The 23,493-nt window shown below is 47.9% G+C and overlaps 1 protein-coding gene across 1 annotated transcript in view; it reads left to right on the plus strand.

Annotated features, from left to right (window-relative positions):
* Positions 1–46: 46 nt before the first annotated feature.
* The window catches only part of prmt3 (protein arginine methyltransferase 3), a 57,683-nt gene continuing 34,236 nt past the window's right edge, over positions 47–23,493 (plus strand). The window contains exons 1-10 of the mRNA NM_203635.1: positions 47–118; positions 2,417–2,543; positions 3,639–3,721; positions 4,697–4,746; positions 4,850–4,952; positions 6,488–6,632; positions 7,259–7,397; positions 13,018–13,083; positions 14,846–14,967; positions 19,151–19,250. Coding sequence (NP_988966.1) covers positions 97–118; positions 2,417–2,543; positions 3,639–3,721; positions 4,697–4,746; positions 4,850–4,952; positions 6,488–6,632; positions 7,259–7,397; positions 13,018–13,083; positions 14,846–14,967; positions 19,151–19,250 — 957 coding nt within the window. The 5' untranslated portion in view covers positions 47–96. The remainder of the gene's footprint in view (positions 119–2,416; positions 2,544–3,638; positions 3,722–4,696; positions 4,747–4,849; positions 4,953–6,487; positions 6,633–7,258; positions 7,398–13,017; positions 13,084–14,845; positions 14,968–19,150; positions 19,251–23,493) is intronic.

The raw sequence follows: 23,493 nt of genomic DNA on the forward strand, positions 1-23,493 counted from the left end.
CGACCGTCAAAAGGCGTCCTTCCGGCTGCAAAGGGCGGAGTTTTGTGACAGGGCCCCGGATGTAGTTAGGGGCGGGGTTTATTACCCGGAAAGAAAATGGCGCGGCGCACGGATACACGTGAGTAGAGTGTTAGCGCTGGGGCAGCTCGGAGGGATACGGCGGGGAATTGGCGTTGGTGATAGAAACTGATTGGCTCGCAGGATTTCCTGGGTCGGAATGGTTAGGTGATGTACAGGCAGCGCAGTAAGGGGTGGGTACCTGTGCGGCCCTCCAGCGCCTGACTGGCAGGTATATATGCGCCGCATAGTTCCCTCCCCTGGTACAAACAGGGTCCCTTTGTGGGGTAGGAGTACAAACGGCAACTTATATTGGATATGAGTTCTTACCCATTGGGGGTAAATACACCAGGGATTCCCTGTGACTCTGGGAGTTGTAGTTTTTGCAGTAACTAAAAGTGTGTTATAGGGGCTACAGAGAGTTGTAGTTTAACAATAATGGAAAAATAAACACGCATGTACTGTTACTCCCCCTGGTCCCATGGTGCTGGGGGCTTCACTGAGGGGCCCCCCTTCTGCTGTTGGTCCCATGGTGCTGGGGGCTTCACTGAGGGGCCCCCCTTCTGCTGTTGGTCCCATGGTGCTGGGGGCTTCACTGAGGGGCCCCCCTTCTGCTGTTGGTCCCATGGTGCTGGTAACTCCTCTGAGGGGCCCCCCTTCTGCTGTTGGTCCCATGGTGCTGGGGGCTTCACTGAGGGGCCCCCCTTCTGCTGTTGGTCCCATGGTGCTGGGGGCTTCACTGAGGGGCCCCCCTTCTGCTGTTGGTCCCATGGTGCTGGGGGCTTCACTGAGGGGCCCCCCTTCTGCTGTTGGTCCCATGGTGCTGGGGGCTTCACTGAGGGGCCCCCCTTCTGCTGTTGGTCCCATGGTGCTGGTAACTCCACTGAGGGGCCCCCCTTCTGCTGTTGGTCCCATGGTGCTGGGGCTTCACTGAGGGGCCCCCCTTCTGCTGTTGGTCCCATGGTGCTGGGGGCTTCACTGAGGGGCCCCCCTTCTGCTGTTGGTCCCATGGTGCTGGGGGCTTCACTGAGGGGCCCCCTTCTGCTGTTGGTCCCATGGTGCTGGGGGCTTCACTGAGGGGCCCCCCTTCTGCTGTTGGTCCCATGGTGCTGGGGGCTTCACTGAGGGGCCCCCCTTCTGCTGTTGGTCCCATGGTGCTGGTAACTCCACTGAGGGGCCCCCCTTCTGCTGTTGGTCCCATGGTGCTGGTAACTCCACTGAGGGGCCCCCCTTCTGCTGTTGGTCCCATGGTGCTGGGGGCTTCACTGAGGGGCCCCCCTTCTGCTGTTGGTCCCATGGTGCTGGGGGCTTCACTGAGGGGCCCCCCTTCTGCTGTTGGTCCCATGGTGCTGGTAACTCCACTGAGGGGCCCCCCTTCTGCTGTTGGTCCCATGGTGCTGGGGGCTCCACTGAGGGGCCCCCCTTCTGCTGTTGGTCCTATGGTGCTGGTAACTCCACTGAGGGGCCCCCCTTCTGCTGTTGGTCCCATGGTGCTGGGGGCTTCACTGAGGGGCCCCCCTTCTGCTGTTGGTCCCATGGTGCTGGGGGCTTCACTGAGGGCCCCCCCTTCTGCTGTTGGTCCCATGGTGCTGGTAACTCCTCTGAGGGGCCCCCCTTCTGCTGTTGGTCCCATGGTGCTGGGGGCTTCACTGAGGGCCCCCCCTTCTGCTGTTGGTCCCATGGTGCTGGTAACTCCTCTGAGGGGCCCCCCTTCTGCTGTTGGTCCCATGGTGCTGGGGGCTTCACTGAGGGGCCCCCCTTCTGCTGTTGGTCCCATGGTGCTGGGGGCTTCACTGAGGGGCCCCCCTTCTGCTGTTGGTCCCATGGTGCTGGGGGCTTCACTGAGGGGCCCCCCTTCTGCTGTTGGTCCCATGGTGCTGGGGGCTTCACTGAGGGGCCCCCCTTCTGCTGTTGGTCCCATGGTGCTGGTGGCTCCACTGAGGGGCCCCCCTTCTGCTGTTGGTCCCATGGTGCTGGGGGCTTCACTGAGGGGCCCCCCTTCTGCTGTTGGTCCCATGGTGCTGGTGGCTCCACTGAGGGGCCCCCCTTCTGCTGTTGGTCCCATGGTGCTGGTAACTCCACTGAGGGGCCCCCCTTCTGCTGTTGGTCCCCAATGTATTATAAATTCATTTATAAATTCATAAAGTAAATATGGCTGCAACTGAAAGTAATCTTTGCCTGATCGTTTTCTGCACTGCTGGTTCCGATTCCCCAAACAATGTAGCAGAAGCCAACTGAGTATCGGCATGTGATTGGTCTGAATCTGATTAAGGACGTGGGAGGCATAGAGGGAATATAAATGATATTGCATTTGCCTGTACAATGTATTGATGGGTTTCCTTGCCTGACTCGCAATCAGATTGGGAGGACGAAGCATTGGACGATGTTCCTGACCTGTCGGATGACGATGGGATGGGCGACGATGCAGCCTGGGAGGATGAGGAGGGGATCGCTGAACCCGACGTGCGCTGTCTGTTTTGTGAAAGGTGATGAATTCTATGAATCCTAGGGCTGTTAGGGAGGGGAACTGCCCCCCCCCCCCCCCAATAAAGGGGTTGTTCACGCTCACCGTGAGGAACCCCCAGTCCCCAACCCCCTCACTGCCCTCACCGTGACGAACCCCCTACCCAACATCCCCCGGCAGGGCATTCCCCAACCCCCTCGCTGCCCTCACCGTGAGGAACCCCCTACCCAACATCCCCCGGCAGGGCATTCCCCAACCCCCTCGCTGCCCTCACCGTGAGGAACCCCCTACCCAACATCCCCCGGCAGGGCATTCCCCAACCCCCTCACTGCCCTCACCGTGAGGAACCCCCTACCCAACATCCCCCGGCAGGGCATTCCCCAACCCCCTCACTGCCCTCACCGTGAGGAACCCCCTACCCAACATCCCCCGGCAGGGCATTCCCCAACCCCCTCACTGCCCTCACCGTGAGGAACCCCCTACCCAACATCCCCCGGCAGGGCATTCCCCAACCCCCTCACTGCCCTCACCGTGAGGAACCCCCTACCCAACATCCCCCGGCAGGGCATTCCCCAACCCCCTCACTGCCCTCACCGTGAGGAACCCCCTACCCAACATCCCCCGGCAGGGCATTCCCCAACCCCCTCACTGCCCTCACCGTGAGGAACCCCCTACCCAACATCCCCCGGCAGGGCATTCCCCAACCCCCTCACTGCCCTACCCGTGAGGAACCCCCTACCCAACATCCCCCGGCAGGGCATTCCCCAACCCCCTCACTGCCCTCACCGTGAGGAACCCCCTACCCAACATCCCCCGGCAGGGCATTCCCCAACCCCCTCACTGCCCTCACCGTGAGGAACCCCCTACCCAACATCCCCCGGCAGGGCATTCCCCAACCCCCTCACTGCCCTACCCGTGAGGAACCCCCTACCCAACACCCCCCGGCAGGGCATTCCCCAACCCCCTCACTGCCCTCACCGTGAGGAACCCCCTACCCCACACAAGCGTCTCTTCACCAGAGAACCAACTCACCGTGACGGCCTCTCCTCATAGTTTAAATCTTCTCCTTATGATTTAGAAATATGGAGGCGACTCACTGTGCTGTTTGTTGTTCTAGGCTCTCCCTTTCGGCTGAAGAAACATTTTCTCACTGCAAATCCCATCATCAGTTTAATATTGGCTCCTTCATGAGGAAACACGGTGAGTTCCACGAGGCTATTCCAAGAGAGCCCACTGAAATAATAGGTTTCAGCTTTTTAAAGGGAAAGTATACCCCTCCATTCAACATGAGTTCAATGAATAGGGCTTGGGTGGAACATGATTTTTGCCTTTTGTTTTAAATAAGTAATATCTATGGTTCTTGTTATTTATTGCATTAAATAAGAAAACAAAACTTCTTACAGTTTTGTGTAGTACTTCCTGGTTCTTCCGAGTCGCTGTTTGCAGATTAGTAGGTAGTAATACAAATTACATACAATCCCTTTCTAAGCAACTTTTCATTTGGTCTTCATTATGCATTTCTTATTTGCCTTCTTCTTCAAACTCATTGCAGCATTCAAATGGGGGTCACTGACCCCGGCAGCCAAACCCTATTGCTCTGTGAGGCTCCAGTTTTATTGTTACTTTTTATTACTCATTATTTCTATTCAGCCCCTCCCCTATTCATATATCAGTCTTTCATTTAAACCATACCCTGGTTGCTAAGGTAATTTGGACCCTAGCAACCAAATAATTGCTTAAACTCCAAACTGGAGAGCCGCTGAAAAAACTCAATTAAAAAATCTACAAAAAAATGAAGACCAATTGCAGATTGTCTCAGAATATTGCTCTCTACAACAAACTCAAGGGTGAACATCCCCTTTAAGAGCTGCTCTTTATGAAAAAGTCAAATGGGCTGCTGCTTAGGGAAGGGAGGGGTTTGTTTATACAGAGCTTATCTCCATTTAAATAAATGACCCTATTTACAGGAACAAAAGACAGAGGGGAGTCCAGGGAAAAAACAAAGCAATTTCCCTTAAGTGCTTTGTAATAGCAGTTCATTAGAAAACTATTGATCTGTCTTTTTAATTAAAGGAGATGCTAAACCTAGACATCTTTATTTGTTGCTCGCTGGAACTCCCAGCATCCTCGGGGCTAAAATAATGGCCAGTAAATGATTTCCTTTTCTCTTTAAAGGCCTTGACTTCTACGGATACATAAAGCTCATTAACTTTGTCAGAGCTACGGTATGTACCTGTACTGGGTCTCCCAGCATCCTTTGCTTTGTCCCACTGTTCCTAGTGGGAGGGATCACCTTGCTTTTATTTCATTGTTTTTTCTTCCATGCAGGGGGGCGCTGCTGAGTCTCTGAGTCACGTGACTGCGCCGCTGCCTTGGGATAACGATCAGTACATGATTCCGGTTGTAAAGGATGATCCTCTCCTTCAGTTTGGTATGGGGTTTTTATTATTGTGGTCTGGGGTGGGAGGCTCTTTGTGGGCGGGTCTCTTTGGGTATACCTTAGTGGGAGGGTCTTTTTGGATATACCTTGGTGGGAGGGCCTTTTTTTGGGTATATCTCAATGGGAAGGGCCTTGTTGTGGGTCTCTGCGAGATAAGATTTAGTTAGGCTGCTCTTCATGGGAGGGCCTTGATGTGAGGCCTGTGTAGGCGGGCGTTCATGATTGCCCGCCTCTGAGGATCTTGTTAGAATGTTCCTTATGGAAATGATGGGAATGACTTGTGTTTGGATTCTCTAGTTGGACCTCATTATAAGCACTGGGGGTCATTTATAAACACAGGGCAAATTTGCACCTGGGCAGCAACCCATGACAACCAATCAGATGCTTGCTTTCAGTGTTCAACCTACAGCTGGCTGGAAACATCTGACCAATGATTGGTTGCTATGGCTTACAGCCCAGCTGCAAATTTGCCCCAGTGTTTCTAAATAAGCCCCACTAACTGTTATTATGCAGTACAGTCCATCTACTTTCCTGTTGCTAGGCAGAATAAGAAATGTAAACAGAATAAACTTCCCCTTTAAATATCTTCTATTAACCAGGAGGCAAGGGGGGGGGGGGGGGACAGAGTTTGCACATTTATTCACTTCCTACGAGAGGCAAATAATTACTTTGTGAAGCCGCCGTGAAATCTTTTCTGGCCCCGCAATTTCATCACTTGAGGATCCCATTACCTGGACGCCGGATCCAATTAAATATCCAATTGCTTTAACGTCCCCGCGCGCGGTGATTGGGGGGGGGGGATAGTGAGCGGCGCAATCCGGCCAGCGCTTGTGTCTCGGGCGCCTCTCTGTGACCAAGCGCAATGGAGTTTGCCGCTTTATTTAATGATATCATTTATTATTGTACCCGGTAATCACCGCTCACATCCCACAGACCTGGGTTTGGGCTCCATATTGAATGAGGTTCTAGAAAGCCATTGCTGTTATGGGGGTTCCTCTCTATTCTGGGGCCCTAGGTTATAAGTACCTCTCAACCCAAACTGCAGCCCCGTGATCTTAACTTACCTTGTGCTATAATGTGATCAAAGAAGACCAAGTGCAAATTATCGCTCAAGCCTGCTGTTTGTTAGTTGGGGTCACTGACCCTGGCAACCGGAAAGCACATTAATGCCAAGGCGAGATGTTTAATCCTAATATTTTTCATGACTTTTCTGTTTATTGGTTTTTCCCATTAGCCATTCAAGCAATGGCCTGGTTGCTATGGCAAGCGGGATCCAAGCAACATCATAACAATTAAAATTCCACACTAAAGGAGTGCAGAAGAAAAAGTAATTTTAAAACTACAGAGAGCAAGTGCAAATTATCTTAGAATATCACTGTGTATAAAGGAATATCTAACTGCTCCTTTAGGGTAAAGGGAAAGTTAACCCTAGGAAACCACTGTGCACTGCTGGAGGCTAATAAGAATTTGCCCTACACAGGTTATTGTTCAGAGGGTAACTAGATTATCGTTCTGTTCTGCTGTAGATGTGGAGGATCTAGAAGACTGCGCCAATGAGTCGCCGAGTGCGGGGGAGCCGTCCATGTTTGAGCGCTGCCGGCTGGCAGAGAGCCGAGCTCAGGCCGCAGAGACAAATTTATCCTTGGCCCTGGAAGATCTTCACAAAATGAGGTTATTTATCCACTGTGACCTGCTGGGAAACAAATGTGTTTGTGCCCAGAACATTCCTTCTCTGTATATTTGTATTTATACATATGGGTAGGAGGTGCCATAGTGTTTCCCTTAGACAGTACAGTATGGGGGTACAGCTTATTGTGTGCCCAGAACATTCCTTCTCTGTATATTTGTATTTATACATATGGGTAGGGGGTGCCATAGTGTTTCCCTTAGACAGTACAGTATGGGGGTACAGCTTATTGTGTGCCCAGAACATTCCTTCTCTGTATATTTGTATTTATACATATGGGTAGGGGGTGCCATAGTGTTTCCCTTAGACAGTACAGTATGGGGGTACAGCTTTTTGTGTGCCCAGAACATTCCTTCTCTGTATATTTGCTGCCATTAATGTTCTACTCCCACCCACTGCTAAGTTACACATACATTTCAAGCAGTCGGTGACTGCAGATCCCTTCCCTGGCCAGCAGAGGGAGCCCTACCCGCTAGCATTGATGCTACACACTGAGAGATGACATTGCATCTGTGCAATCTGTTTGTTACCCCCCTATCCCCCCCGCCTCTTATTCCATTTCCACGGTTCAGCGCGCCTGTCTCAGGGGTATGTTTGCAATTGATTACAGACAACTTGCGCAGGATTTTGTGATGAACGCAGATGTCAGACACAGCCCGTCTTCCGCAGGAGCCATCGCTGACCTGGATGAGGATGGTGTGTACTTCAGCTCCTATGGGCACTTTGGGATACATGAAGAGATGTTAAAGGTTAGCCGAAAGCACAGAGATGGGGGGGGCCCACGACTTAAGGAGAAATATGCCCCACGTTACCCCATTTTTTTATTATGCTGTAATATTCACAAATATGCAATTTAAAATCAACTTTGTGTGATGTAGGTGGTGAACTACAACTCTCAACCATTCTAAAGGTTGTTGGGAGTTATAGTTCATTAACTGCAGAAGTGCAACTTGCCCATCCCTGATTGAAAGGCAAATAACGTAATATTGGCTCAGAATATAAATCGGGGGATAGGCAAGTTGCACTTCTCCAGTTAAAGAACTGTAACTCCCAACAGCCTTTAGAAGGGTTGGGAGTTGTAGTTTACATCCTACATCACACTAAAAGTTTCAGACTTTGGTTGTTATGGTGATTGATCCTAGCAACCAGACATCAAAATGACTGATAATAGATTTAAGTGCTTATTTTCATTGTTTCTTTAGCGTCTTATCGTTCAATCTGCTGCCTAGTTACTAGGCTAGGTGGGATCATAGCAACCAGAAAACTGATTAAATTCAAAACAGTGCATTTTCCTTTAGTAAAGTTCACCCCTAATCCAGTTATATTGCACCCACGCTTTTTGGATGGCAAGGGTAGACGCAGCACCCGTAGGTTGCCCGTTGGCAAGGGCAGTGCTCGGGGATGGTCGAATTCAGCCGCCAATTCAGTCATCATCAGAATAAATGATGTTCTTTGTTTTTCTGGAGAGCAAACGACTCGGTAGAATTTCTAGTCCTTTTGTTTCCCTTGGAGAGGCCAATAAATAAGTGAAATTCATGAGGCAGAGAATGGGAATATGTGATCGTCGTTCCACATAAATCAGGAGAACCTTGAGCGGTGCCCTTTCCTATTAGATTCACTCCTGCGCCGCCTGTAGAACCTTCCAGCAGCAGAGTCTTTTGGTTTTAACAGAAGAAAAAAAAAATTATCATCAGACAATGTTAACATTTTGGGTGCCACAGAGCTATTAAATTCATAGCACTCCAGCGGCTGTTGGCAACTACATCTCCCAGCATGCTCAGCTGAAACGCTTTAGTATTAGTATGCCCAGCTTCTGCCCCTATTAAGGTGGCAACACATGGGCAGATTTCCGCTGCTGATTCGGCAGCTTACCTGCCACTCTATGGGCCTACTTGGCCAAGAATTGCCCAGCAGGACCTTCCACCCAACTTGCCTGTCGAACACATTAGCCCAAAACCAAGGCTATGATGATAAAGTTGCCCCTCCCTTTGCTGCTATAACTGCCCCTACCCTTCTGGGAAGGTTCCCACTAGATGTTGGGACAGTGTTGCTGGGAGTTGCTCCCATTCAGCCACAAGGGCATTAGTGAGGTTGGGCAGTGATGTTGGGGATCAGGCTCACAGTCGGGGTTCCATCCCACAGGGGGTCAGTTGGGTTGCCCAACCCTACCTGTTATAACTGCCCCTACCCTTCTGGGAATGTTCCCACTAGATGTTGGGACAGTGTTGCTGGGAGTTGCTCCCATTCAGCCACAAGGGCATTAGTGAGGTTGGGCAATGATGTTGGGGATCAGGCTCAGTCGGGGTTCCATCCCACAGGGGTTCAGTTGGGTTGCCCCTCCCATTGCTGCTATAACTGCCCCTACCCTTCTGGGAAGGTTCCCACTAGATGTTGGAACAGTGTTGCTGGGAGTTGCTCCCATTCAGCCACAAGGGCATTAGTGAGGTTGGGCAGTGATGTTGGGGATCAGGCTCACAGTCGGGGTTCCATCCCACAGGGGGTCAGTTGGGTTGCCCAACCCTACCTGCTATAACTGCCCCTGCCCTTCTGGGAAGGTTCCCACTAGATGTTGGGACAGTGTTGCTGGGAGTTGCTCCCATTCAGCCACAAGGGCATTAGTGAGGTTGGGCAGTGATGTTGGGGATCAGGCTCACAGTCGGGGTTTGTTCATCCCACAGGGGTTTAGTTTGAATCCCTTTTGAGTTTGTGTGACCTACCTCTTCATATGCCCCAAGGTGTGTCCAGTTCAGGGTTGCTTTACTTACAGCTGATGGGAGAACGCCAGAATCTACAGTTTGCCAGTCCGGGCCGGATAGTTGGGCAGAACCTGACTTGTTTGGGGGATGAAATCCTGTGGTGGTGCCATGTAGGGAGTCACTGAGACCTTCAGTACATTCAGGCCCAGACCGAGATTCAGAATAGGTCCTGGCATTACAGTGGGCCTAGACTGCCCCCTACAGGCCCAATAAATAGTCAGTCACTTGCCAGAATCTACAGATTGCCAGTCTGGGCCTAATTATGACCAATCTTATTGCGTATGTTTCTAGTAAGGCAATTGAACCATGGGCTTAATTATGTGACTCTGGCCGCGGTGGGTGTGGCTTCAATCTGCATTGATCTGAGCCTTCAGTCTGTACGTCTGTCCTGGCGTTTACCCTGTTTGTATGGCACTGCCGGGCACACTGAGGGGGGAAAAGGCCATTTAGGACCCACTGAAAGTGGATTTTTTGGGTATCTGAGGTAGTTTGATGGTCATTTATGTATTCAGCTTAAAGGGGATGTCCTGAGTTAACTTTTAGTATGATGTAGAGAGCCAATTTGCCAATTTTTTTTTTTTTTTTTTTTTTTAATTCAGTTTTTGTTAGACAGCTATTTGGTTGCTAGGATCCAAATTACCTTATCAACAGGGGTGTGGTTTGAATAAAAGACTGATATATGAATAGGGGAGGGACTGAATATAAAAATAAGTAATATAAATAACAATAAAACTGGAGCCTCACAGAGCAATAATTTTTTGGCTGCCGGGGTCGGCGACCCCCAGTTGAAAGCTGCAAAGAGGCAAATAATTCAAAAACTATTAAAAACAAAAATGAAGACTAATTGAAAAGTTGCTTAGAATTGGCAACAACTGGTGAACCACCCCTTTAATTACCTACATTCTCACCCCCCGCAGTTATTATAACTTGGTAAATACAGTCAAAAAATACAAGGTAGAAATGACTTGGGGGGGGGGGGGGATGATGGCAAATCAAAGGGCAGAGGATGAAAGGGGGGGGGGGGAAATGATGGCAAATCAAAGGGCAGAGGATGAAAGGGGGTGGGGGGAAATGATGGCAAATCAAAGGGCAGAGGATGAAAGGGGGGGGTAGAAGAGCACAGATTCCATCGATCACAGGGTAAGGCCATGGTGTGACAGGGGCCTAATCATTTCCAGCTCACTGCTCTCTGCCGATAAGGAAACCCTTGACGTTTACTGGACTCAGCAGTTCTGACTATTTTACTGCCCCGGCCCGGCCCATGGCTAGTGAGTCCCTGGGAGGTGTCGGCTGCAGCCAGTAAAGATCATTCCCTTTCTAATTGAAGGTCAGGCCCATATTAGTAGGACTCTGGGGGCCACGGGCCAGTGCTTTTGGGATTTATAGTCTGTGACTTTGTGTTACAACAGTAGCCGTGCCCTGCTGTATGGGATCTGTTATCCAGAATGCTTGGGACCTGGGGAATACCAGATAACCATTCTTTCTGTAATTTGAATCTCCATACCTTACGTCTACTAAAAAAATCAATAAAATACTAAATAAACCCAATAGGGCTGTTCTGCCCCAATAAGGGGTAATTATATCTTAGTTGGGATCAAGTACAGGTACTGTTTTATTATTACAGAGAAAAGGGAATCATTTAACCATTAAATAAACCCAATAGGGCTGTTCTGCCCCAATAAGGGGTAATTATATCTTAGTTGGGATCAAGTACAGGTACTGTTTTATTATTACAGAGAAAAGGGAATCATTTAACCATGAAATAAACCCAATTGGGCTCATCTGACCCCTATAAGGGGTAATTATATCTTAGTTGGTTTAGTTTATTATTGCAGAGAAAAACACATTTTTAAAAATCTGAATTATTTGATTGAAATTGAGTTTATTAGAGAAGGCTTGCCCATAATTCAGAGCTTTCTGGATAATGGCGTTCCGATTAAGGGATCTCATACCTGTATATAAGCTCAAACCTTGGTGCCCAGAACATTCCCTCTCGGTATATTTGCATTTATAAATGCTGCAAGGAGCTGCCATATGAGTTTTTTCCCTTAATTTGCAGACACCGACCCTTTGTGGCCCATTGTCCCCTCAGATTGACACACATTGCTAATAGAGAAGCAGATTTTGCATGGGTACAAATGGGTATTGGGTAGGAAGGAGTTAATGTTGTGGCCTGTCAGTTTAATGGATCACCATGGCAGTGCTTCATGCCTGAGATAACAAACTCAATTTGCATTGTATTTGCTTTAATTACCACTCAGTATCACTTGGAGATGGTGCCGGGGAGAATAGAACCGGAGTCTGACACCAGCAGAACTGCACCCTGGTCACAATGGATTCTCTGTAGGAAAAGCATGGATCCATGTTTGAAAGCTGGAAAGAGGCAGAAGAGGAAAGCAAACCAATTAACAAAAAAAACTATAAAAAAATAAAAAAGCAAGACCAGTTGAAAATCTGCTGAGAATGGGCCATTCTATATCATTCCAGGCAGTTCAGTTTAGAGCCAGCAGGAGGCGACAGGGGCAGTTTGGGGCTCTTCCCATTCTGGTCTAAGGGCAGGCTCTAGGGTTGCCACCATTGGCTTCAAGCATCATTTTAACCAGGTGGACTAGTGTATTACCAGCTAGGTGGGACTCTGCTAGCCTTAAAGGGGAACTTAACCCAACTTTGTCTAATCATCATTGTGTCTGTCTAATTATAGAATATGTCATTCTAAGCAGCTTCCCAATATGCATTTATTTATATTTATATGTAGTTTATAGTTATGTATAACCATTGTGTCTCTGTCCCTTTCCCTTCTCTGACTCCTGATACAACTCCCCAATATCCATTCATCCCTCATTCTCACTGGGTTTATAGTTATGTGTAACTGTCACTGTGTCTGTCCCTTTCCCTTCCCTGCACTGCTGGTTCTGACTCCTGATACAACTCCCCAATATCCATTCATTCCTCATTCTCACTGGGTTTATAGTTATGTGTAACTGTCACTGTGTCTGTCCCTTTCCCTTCTCTGCACTGCTGGTTCTGACTCCTGATACAACTCCCCAATACCCATTCATTCCTCATTCTCACTGGGTTTATAGTTATGTGTAACTGTCACTGTGCCTGTCCCTTTCCCTTCCCTGCACTGCTGGTTCTGACTCCTGATACAACTCCCCAATATCCATTCATCCCTCATTCTCACTGGGTTTATAGTTATGTGTAACTGTCACTGTGTCTGTCCCTTTCCCTTCCCTGCACTGCTGGTTCTGACTCCTGATACAACTCCCCAATATCCATTCATTCCTCATTCTCACTGGGTTTATAGTTATGTGTAACTGTCACTGTGTCTGTCCCTTTCCCTTCCCTGCACTGCTGGTTCTGACTCCTGATACAACTCCCCAATATCCATTCATTCCTCATTCTCACTGGGTTTATAGTTTTGTGTAACTGTCACTGTGTCTGTCCCTTTCCCTTCCCTGCACTGCTGGTTCTGACTCCTGATACAACTCCCCAATATCCATTCATCCCTCATTCTCACTGGGTTTATAGTTATATGTTTGGCTGTTTTGTGCACTGCTGGTTCTGACTATAAAATTCTGATCTTTTCCTGAATTCTATTTGTACATTTTAGGACACGGTGCGGACAGAGAGCTACAGGGATTTCATGTACCAGAACCCTCACATATTCAAGGACAAGGTAAGAAGCGGAGCAGTAGTCGTACGGCGCAGGGTCAGGGCAGCAGGCTGACAGCTCTTGATTTAATGTGGCCGAGCGGTTGCTCAGACAGGAGAGTCAGTCAGTGCTGGGAGTGTGCAGGGCGCTGATAACGGGGCTGTTCCTCGCCGCTGCCATTGTTCCGTGCAAGTAATCTCCACTTCATTTACTGATACAGCAGCGCCGACATAAATCCCTTTTATTCCCGGAGACTCGGGGATGGATTTCTGTAGCCAAAAGCACTCCCTCAGCCACAGGAGCAGCAACAGCAGGGAAAATAGAAAGGAAAAAGGATTTCTTTCAATGAGTGTGAATCAATAATAGGGATTTTTATTCATATGTGAAACAGATCAGGTCCAGCCCTTCCCAAATCCCATTGTGCAGAAATATCTAACGTTCCCCTATGTCTCCTATTAGAAAATGATCTCTTTCCTTCATTCTATCCAGAACATTTTGCCAACCTCGGCCAAGAATCCCATAACTTCCCTTGGGCTTAGACTGGGGTCATATATATATATATATATATATATATATATATATATATATATATATATATATATATATATAATATATATATATAATATATATATATATATATATATATATATATATATATATATATATATATATATAGCTATATCATCTATAGCTATAGATAGATATAATATAATATTTAATGTAATTTTTTTTTAATTGCTTTTTTTTTTGTTCTACAGCTCTCAGGCTTAGCATTTATGTTGTTGCTAAGGGGTAATTATCCTAGTAACCAGGTTTTGGAACTGAAATAAAAAATGAGTAATCGAGGGCCTGAACAGAAATAAGCAATACAAAATGAGAATGACCATAAAATTAAAACCATACAGTCAATCTGTTGCTTGCTGGGGTCAGTGACCCTAACATCCAGACAGCATTCTAAGCTACTAATTGGACGAGGCAAAATATCCAGGCTATCCAGTGTTATCGGATATAAAGGGGAAATAAAAGTGATAGAATCTCTTCATAGATATTTCTGGGAGCTCGAATGACTGACCTAGGCTATTTATCTCTATAGATAACCTGTTCCTTAGCAGGAAATGCTGATTGGCTGTCTGGTTGTGCATATCAATTGCTGCATTTGAGTAACAGGACTATTTCAGCAAATCACTTGTGTTTTTATAATGCAATCTGGCTTCACGGTGGTGATGATGATGATGATGATGATGATGATGATGATGAGACTGTGGCAGTAAATCCGCAGAACTGACAGGCGATTGGCTGCAGGAGTGGAACAGTCGGCTTCAGCTCTTTATTGTATTTCGGCCCCTGGGTGTTTAAATCCTGTGTCGGACGCACAAGTGAAACCGCACCCCCATCTCTGCGGCGCTGCCACCACGTGCCCAGCCGCAGTCTCTTGCTGCAATTACTGCAGCACTCCCAGCGCTACCTACTCCCTGCACCCTGACATCAGGGAGGGGGGATAACCCCAGGACACCCAGGAAATATACAGAGAAGGAATGTTCTGGGCACACAATAAGCTGTACCCCCATACTGTACTGTCTAAGGGAAACACTATGGCACCCCCCTGCCCATATGTATAAATACAAATATACAGAGAGGGAATGTTCTGGGCACACAATAAGCTGTACCCCCATACTGTACTGTCTAAGGGAAACACTATGGCACCCCCTACCCATATGTATAAATACAAATATACAGAGAAGGAATGTTCTGGGCTTATGAGCTTCTTCCTGTTAATCTGTTGCAGACGGTGCTGGACGTGGGCTGTGGGACTGGAATCCTCTCCATGTTTGCAGCCAAGGCAGGAGCTAAGAAAGTGATTGGGGTGGATCAGTCAGACATTATCTATCAGGCCATGGACATTGTCCGGTAGGTGCAACTCTCATTACCCCGTCAATTTTGCTAATCAGAAACAATTTGCAGTTGGTCTTTTAGAGTACTGGAATTATAACTGCCTTTCTGTTTCTTAACTTTGAAATCTACTATTCTATCTGTATGTGGGTGTAAAGTGATGGAACCACAAATCTTATCTTCTACCACTGCCTGGTTGCTATGGTGAATCTGACCCTAGAAACCACATAGCAGAAATTTCCAATTGGAAAACCTAAAAAAAATAAAAATTTATATATATATATATATATTTTTTTTTTACACATTACATACAGGTATCCAGAATGCTCAGGACCTGGGGTATTCCGGATAAGAGGTCTTCCCGTAATTTTGATCTCCTACCTTAAGTCTACTAAAAAATCAATAAAACATTAATTAAACCCAATCGGGCTGTTCTGCCCCCAATAAGGGGTAATTATATCTTAGTTGGGATCAAGTACAGGTACTGTTTTATTATTACAGAGAAAAGGGAATCATTTAACCATTAAATAAACCCAATAGGGCTGTTCTGCCCCAATAAGGGGTAATTATATCTTAGTTGGGATCAAGTACAGGTACTGTTTTATTATTACAGAGAAAAGGGAATCATTTAACCATTAAATAAACCCAATAGGGCTGTTCTGCCCCAATAAGGGGTAATTATATCTTAGTTGGGATCAAGTACAGGTACTGTTTTTTATTATTACAGAGAAAAGGGAAATCCGTTTTAAAATTCTGAATTATTTCATTAAAATGGAGTCTATAGGATACGGGCTTTCCGTAATTCGGAAAATTCGGGAGACCGGGTTTCCGGATAAGGGATCCCATACCTGTGTGCATATATATATATAATACACGTAAGGCTAGTAGCAAATAGTTTGAGTGTAAATGGGAGTCATACACTGCCCTACGTTGCTTTGCTTTGGAGCCTATGGGAGTTGTGCAGTGATCCCCAACCAGTGGTTCGTGAGCAACATGTTGCTCCCCAACCCCTTGGATGTTGCTCCCAGTGGTCTTAAAACAGGTGCTTAGTTTTGAATTCCTGGATTGAAGGCAAGTTTTGGTTGCATAAAAACTAGGTGTTCTGCCAAACAGAGCCTCCTGTAGGCTGCTAGTCCACATAAGAGCTACCAAATAGCCAATAACAGCCCTTATTTGGCTCCTCCATGAACTTTTATTATGCTTATGTTGCTCCCCAACTCTTTTTACATTTGAGTGTTGCTCACGGGTAAAAAAGGTTGGGGATCCCTGGAGTTGTGGATCTCTGTAAGAAGAGGTTTATCTCTCTGCTGAGGATGCTGGGAGTTTGTAGTTCAGAGCAGCAGTTACATTACATTACAGCACAGTAGGGGGGAAATCTCTGGATCCAATAAATTGATTTTATGCTGTGGAGGGTTTTTTCCCCTTGAATAGCAACCGATTCTCTAAAAGGCACAGGGCGCAAAATACCCCACAGAGTTTTATTACCCCACTGTTCCCTTTATGAAGAGGGGGGGGGTCCAGTTCAAGAGTTCACGTCTCCCCTCACCCTGAACACCCTTTCATCCCATTGTTGGGCCGGGCAGCCCCTTTCAATTACCCTCGTAATGAGGTTCCCGGGGTGCCGCCGATTCCGCACAGTGAGATGGGGGGGTAGAGCAGAGGGGAGGCAGAGATAAGGGATTTGCCGCTGCGGATGCGTTTCACCGGAGTGAGTAATTATACTGTCGGCGCCGACACTAAGTGTCATGTTAATAGCAGCGAGGGGGAGATTTATCATCCTCCCGGCACGGGCGCAAAAAGCACGGTTACACCTCGGAATTACCATTATTTTGTGATTTCACCCAACGCCGGCTCCTTTATCTATACAGACACTGGATGTGCGATGTCTGACACAAGTGCGTCGGTTGGACGCAGAATTCCCATCCGCCGCTCTCATTAATATAAATAACCCTGTGTATTCACCTTTACATAACGTTGGGTATGATGTAGAGAGGGATATTCTGAGAATTTGCAATTGGTCTTCATCTTTTATTATTTGCGGTAGTTGAAGAATTTAGCTTTTTGTGCAGCGGCTGACCTGTTTATTTCAGCAGCAATCTGGTTGCTAGGGTTCAGTTCAACCTAGCAACCAGACCATGGTTTGAAAGAGACATGAATATGAATAAAGGAGGGCCTAAATAGAAAAAGATAAGGAATAAAAAGTTGCAATAACAATAAAACTGGAGCCTCACAGAGCAATAGGTTTTGGTTGCCGGGGTCAGTGACCCCCATTTGAAAGCTGGAAAGAGGCAGAAGAGAGGCAAATAATTAAACTATACAAAATAAATGAAGACTATTTGAAAAGTTGCTAAGAATAGTGCATTCTGTAACATACTAAAAGATGGCCTACAGGTGAACCACCCCTCTTAGTGTGAAAGATCAATTTTCATTAACAGCACTGCTGCCCAGGGAGGCCTGTGCCTGATTCGGCCTGGGGAGCTTTGGCCCCGGGTACAGCAAATAAACCACTGAACTGAAAATACATTGGTGCATGAAATCTGTGTGTTATATGATGCCCATTGACAGAGCAGCATTAAATGTCGTATAAAGGATATTAAAGGGAAAGTTAGATTACAAGGCAGTGATCTTTAGCTTGTGACTTTCCAGCTGTTATTAAACTGCAACTCCCAGCAGCAACCAACCTTGAGCAATGGCTTCCCCCCCCCGATTTTGTAATGTTATTCAACACATTGATAAGATCATAGTCTGTAGTCCTTTATTAAAGGAAACTAAAACTCAACAAAGAATTAGGCCAAATATAGTGTACTTTCTGTACTAGCCCCCATGCCTCCCCTGCCCTTTATCAAAGAAGGTCTTTGGCCCCAGTAGCCCCCCCATCTTCCTTTCTGCCCATGCTGTGGGCTGCTGTCACTTACCTGCATAAATACACAGTATATATACACTATAACGGGCCCACTATACAGTATATACACTATAACGGGCCCACTATACAGTATATACACTATAACGGGCCCACTATACAGTATATATACACTATAACGGGCCCACTATACAGTATATACACTATAATGGGCCCACTATACAGTATATATACACTATAACGGGCCCACTATACAGTATATACACACTATAACGGGCCCACTATACAGTATATACACTATAACGGGCCCACTATACAGTATATATACACTATAACGGGCCCACTATACAGTATATATACACTATAACGGGCCCACTATACAGTATATACACACTATAACGGGCCCACTATACAGTATATACACTATAATGGGCCCACTATACAGTATATATACACTATAACGGGCCCACTATACAGTATATACACACTATAACGGGCCCACTATACAGTATATACACTATAACGGGCCCACTATACAGTATATATACACTATAACGGGCCCACTATACAGTATATATACACTATAATGGGCCCACTATACAGTATATATACACTATAACGGGCCCACTATACAGTATATACACACTATAACGGGCCCACTATACAGTATATACACTATAACGGGCCCACTATACAGTATATATACACTATAACGGGCCCACTATACAGTATATATACACACTATAACGGGCCCCCTATACAGTATATATACACACTATAACGGGCCCCCTATACAGTATATATACACACTATAACGGGCCCACTATACAGTGTATACACACTATAACGGGCCCACTATACAGTATATATATATACACTATAACGGGCACAATACAAGGCTGATTAGTAATTAATTCAGAGTCACATTACATGGCAGCATAGAAATCAGTGCAGTCTGCATCAAAGTTAATTCATCACCAGCCCTAGCCCTGTAGCATCAGCTTCTATGGGAGATGTGACCCCACTTTCTGCTTGATGATTTCCCATGCCCCCTAAGCTTAGCTCCTCCCCAGCAGCCTAGAGCCCACTGAGCATGTGCAGTGCCACTGACACACAAAAGATGGCCTAATAGGATCCATGATGGGGGGCTGCTGGGGGCAAGATTAAAGGCATGGATCATTACAGTTATAGGGCTGCTGAACCTCTGAGCTAGAACAGTATATAAAATCCAGCATTTCTGCCATTATTCTTTCTATTCTTTAGTTCTCAACAACATTTCTCAGCTTGCAGGGGTTGCTGGGAGTTTGTGGCTCAGATTTCTGCTCTTTCTCTTGCCATTAGGCTGAATGGGCTGGAAGATACCGTATCTCTGGTTAAAGGCCGAGTAGAAGATGTGGATCTGCCCGTGGAGAAGGTCGACATTATCATATCGGAATGGATGGTAAGTGTCCCGACCCGATGGTGAAGCTGTGGGTGTACTTTTCCTTTAAACTTTGGGATATGGGAACATTTGCTTTATTCCGGTGATGGTGCTGGGAACGCACGGGGAGAATGGGAATGAGCCAATCAGCACTTAACAAACCCAGCGAGGTGAGTGGTGGAATTACGCGCCGTTCTTTTTTTTTTTTTTTTTTTTTTTACAGAAAAAGCGAGATTTTATTTCCCCTAAATGTCTGTTTTGAAATTCGGTTCCTGAGCCGGAGACTCGGAGCCATTAATCTTCTTATCGGCCGCATATCTAAATAGGGTATTGTTACCTCCTGTCAGCTGTGGCGCTGCTCCGAGTCCCGGGCTGAGCACATTACCATTATCCCCCGCGCCTTATCTGCCCCGCGGCGCTGATCATTCCGAGAGCTCCCTAATGGGGGTGCCTGGCTATTCAGCTGAACTGGGCCCGGCGCTTGATGGGATTCAATAACCCGGCACATTATGGCTCCCCGTACATTGAGCAATGAGAGCACCAATGTCCTTCCTGACTCTTTGGAAAAAAGTTCACAAACTGAGAAATGGCACCGATTCCACACAGGTTAATAATATACAGAGAAGGAATGTTCTGGGCACACAATAAGCGGTACCCCCATACTGTACTGTCTAAGGGAAACACTATGGCACCCCCTACCCATATGTATAAATACAAATATACAGAGAAGGAATGTTCTGGGCACACAATAAGCTGTACCCCCATACTGTACTGTCTAAGGGAAACACTATGGCACCTCCTACCCATATGTATAAATACAAATATACAGAGAAGGAATGTTCTGGGCACACAATAAGCTGTACCCCCATACTGTACTGTCTAAGGGAAACACTATGGCACCCCCTACCCATATGTATAAATACAAATATACAGAGAAGGAATGTTCTGGGCACACAATAAGCTGTACCCCCATACAGTACTGTCTAAGGGAAACACTATGGCACCCCCTACCCATATGTATAAATACAAATATACAGAGAAGGAATGTTCTGGGCACACAATAAGCTGTACCCCCATACTGTACTGTCTAAGGGAAACACTATGGCACCCCCTACCCATATGTATAAATACAAATATACAGAGAAGGAATGTTCTGGGCACACAATAAGCTGTACCCCCATACTGTACTGTCTAAGGGAAACACTATGGCACCTCCTACCCATATGTATAAATACAAATATACAGAGAAGGAATGTTCTGGGCACACAATAAGCTGTACCCCCATACTGTACTGTCTAAGGGAAACACTATGGCACCCCCTACCCATATGTATAAATACAAATATACAGAGAAGGAATGTTCTGTGCAATATGCCCTATATTCTAGAGTTTCTGTGTAAGGGGTTAGAAGTTTCTGTGTCGGTGCAGTTCGTGCCCCCTCGTTGCTAACCACAGGCACCTGAGCTCGGAATGGGACTGGACCATTCTCTATCAGCAGCTGCCAAGTTCTCCTATTTATTTCTCACTGTCGGAACATCTGAAGCTTTTATTGCAGGTCCGGCCATGATGTGCAACTTACCGTGTCTGCCCACAGCTGGCAGTGTTGCCGGATTGTTTTATTGCTGCTGAGAGCCGAGGGGCCGGGGCAGAGATGTGTGACTACTCTTCTACTACTGTGTGGCACACAAGCCCCGGGGCCAGGCTACGAGTGGGCAGAGTCGCCCTTAGGGGCCACAGCACATACCCCTTGGCAGCCAACCAGTGGTGTCATTCAGGGGCAGTTTTAGTAAAGCCTGAGAATGTTTGTGTGTTGGCTCCCCGGCACTGGATGGACCTGCCTGAGGAACTGGATTTTAGATATTTTCAGGGCTCTGTGTCTCTTTCTCTGGTTTAGTTCATTGATTGGGGGCCCCCCAGCTTTTCTAACCTAGAGTCCCCCATGCTTCAGCTGCGGGGCATTTATTCATGCGGTTGGAATAGATGCTGGGGCACCAACTGGTATAGCTGCCCCACAGTGCCACCCTTCTGTATCCCCAACACCCATATTATATACATAAGGATTATACTATTGGCTACAGTTAGATCCCTTCTCTGTAACATCATTGTCCCTTCGGTAAATATTAAACAGTCAAGTTAATTGAAGCAGAACTAGGGTGCATCGGGCCCCCCTGCAAAAAAATTTGCCCATCCCACACCTTTCTGTACTTGGACCCCTGCCCGCCTGTCCGCTGCTGGGGTGTCCTGCGCCCTACCTGTCCGCTGCTGGGGTGTCCTGCGCCCTACCTGTCCGCTGCTGGGGTGTCCTGCGCCCTACCTGTCCGCTGCTGGGGTTTCCTGCGCCCTACCTGTCCGCTGCTGGGGTGTCCCGCGCCCTACCTGTCCGCTGCTGGGGTGTCCCGCGCCCTACCTGTCCGCTGCTGGGGTGTCCCGCGCCCTACCTGTCCGCTGCTGGGGTGTCCCGCCCCCTACCTGTCCGCTGCTGGGGTGTCCCGCCCCCTACCTGTCCGCTGCTGGGGTGTCCCGCGCCCTACCTGTCCGCTGCTGGGGTGTCCCGCGCCCTACCTGTCCGCTGCTGGGGTGTCCCGCGCCCTACCTGTCCGCTGCTGGGGTGTCCCGCGCCCTACCTGTCCGCTGCTGGGGTGACCCGTCCCCTACCTGTCCGCTGCTGGGGTGACCCGTCCCCTACCTGTCCGGCCCGTCCCCTACCTGTCCGCTGCTGGGGTGACCCGTCCCCTACCTGTCCGCTGCTGGGGTGACCCGTCCCCTACCTGTCCGCTGCTGGGGTGTCCCGCCCCCTACCTGTCCGCTGCTGGGGTGTCCCGCCCCCTACCTGTCCGCTGCTGGGGTGTCCCGCCCCCTACCTGTCCGCTGCTGGGGTGTCCCGCCCCCTACCTGTCCGCTGCTGGGGTGTCCCGCCTCCTACCTGTCCGCTGCTGGGGTGTCCTGCGCCCTACCTGTCCGCTGCTGGGGTGTCCTGCGCCCTACCTGTCCGCTGCTGGGGTGTCCCGCGCCCTACCTGTCCACTGCTGGAGTCCCGCCCACCGCATCCCCCTCCCTGGCTGCTGGTAGGAAAGCAACTGGGGGGGGGGGGGTATTATATTTCAATTCTATAGAAGAAGCGGGGGGGGGGGGGGGCTTGGACCCCACGGGTTCTGCTTCCTCTATAGTTACCCCACTGAAGCAGCCATAGTGATTGCCAGAAAGCAGTGCTGCAAACGAGCATACCATGTAAAGGGTAACTGACCCTGGCACATGTATTGAGACAGTTGCTTTTATCCCAACAATAGGGCTTGAACAGTTTGGGTGGAGTTCCCCTTTAAATCAGAATTCTAAGCTCTAATTGATTGTGACAAATCCGATCACTCCATCTTTGTCCGTTGCGCTCCCCTGGCTTCCGTGCGTTACGCCGCCCTGTATTTTTCTATATTTTTTATTGCCTCTCTGCGCAATATATGAGCATTTTTAGGCCCTAGTTGGATTTATATTAGCGCATCCGTGTTTTATTTTTATCCCGCTTACCTATTGCCGCCGTTAGTTCTGCCATACCGAAAATGGTGACGTTGCCATGGAAACATGTTGATCATTGCTAGGGCTAACGGCAGCTGGCAGAACTATTGCTACGTGTGTCGTCGGCGGAGTAATGAGGGAATATCGTCTTTTTCACGTATTAACAGCTTGTTAATGGCGCAGATCTTATTTACTATGGGTTTAGCCTCGGATTGAACTGCACTGGCGTCGAAATCCTCCCTACGGCGCAACTTTAACGTTTCCTTTCAGAGCTGGGCATCTAACTGTATGCCAACATGGGACCCCCCATGCCCCCCCTCATTTACTGCACCTTCAACCCAGGTTTGGGCCCTTTATCTTCTCTCTAATGAATTAGTGCCGCTGGTTCTCGCGCCGCACAGGAATGGCGCGCACGTCGTCTTGTCGGTAATTACTTTTTATGCAGGAAAGAAGACAATAGGCTTCTCTATAGTTAAGGCAATCGGGGCCCAGAGCATGCTGGGAAATGTGTCAGGTGTTATTCAGGTGTAGGGCATCCGCCTTTGAAATTGCATTTGACTAAGGAACTCTATGGGCTGAGCATGAACTCTAGTTCTCCAGCGTCTTCCAGCTCTATGGGCAGCACCCTGTGGCCTGCAGCCCCCCCCCCCCATCAACTGGGCCGGGGCATCTACACTCATCAAGTAAGAAACCTAAGGACCAGAACATCAGAACATTCCTTCTCTGTATATTTGTATTTATACATATGGGTAGGGGGT

The sequence above is a fragment of the Xenopus tropicalis genome, chromosome 4, assembly GCF_000004195.4.
Source record: "Xenopus tropicalis strain Nigerian chromosome 4, UCB_Xtro_10.0, whole genome shotgun sequence".
In the NCBI taxonomy this organism is placed as follows: domain Eukaryota; kingdom Metazoa; phylum Chordata; class Amphibia; order Anura; family Pipidae; genus Xenopus; species Xenopus tropicalis.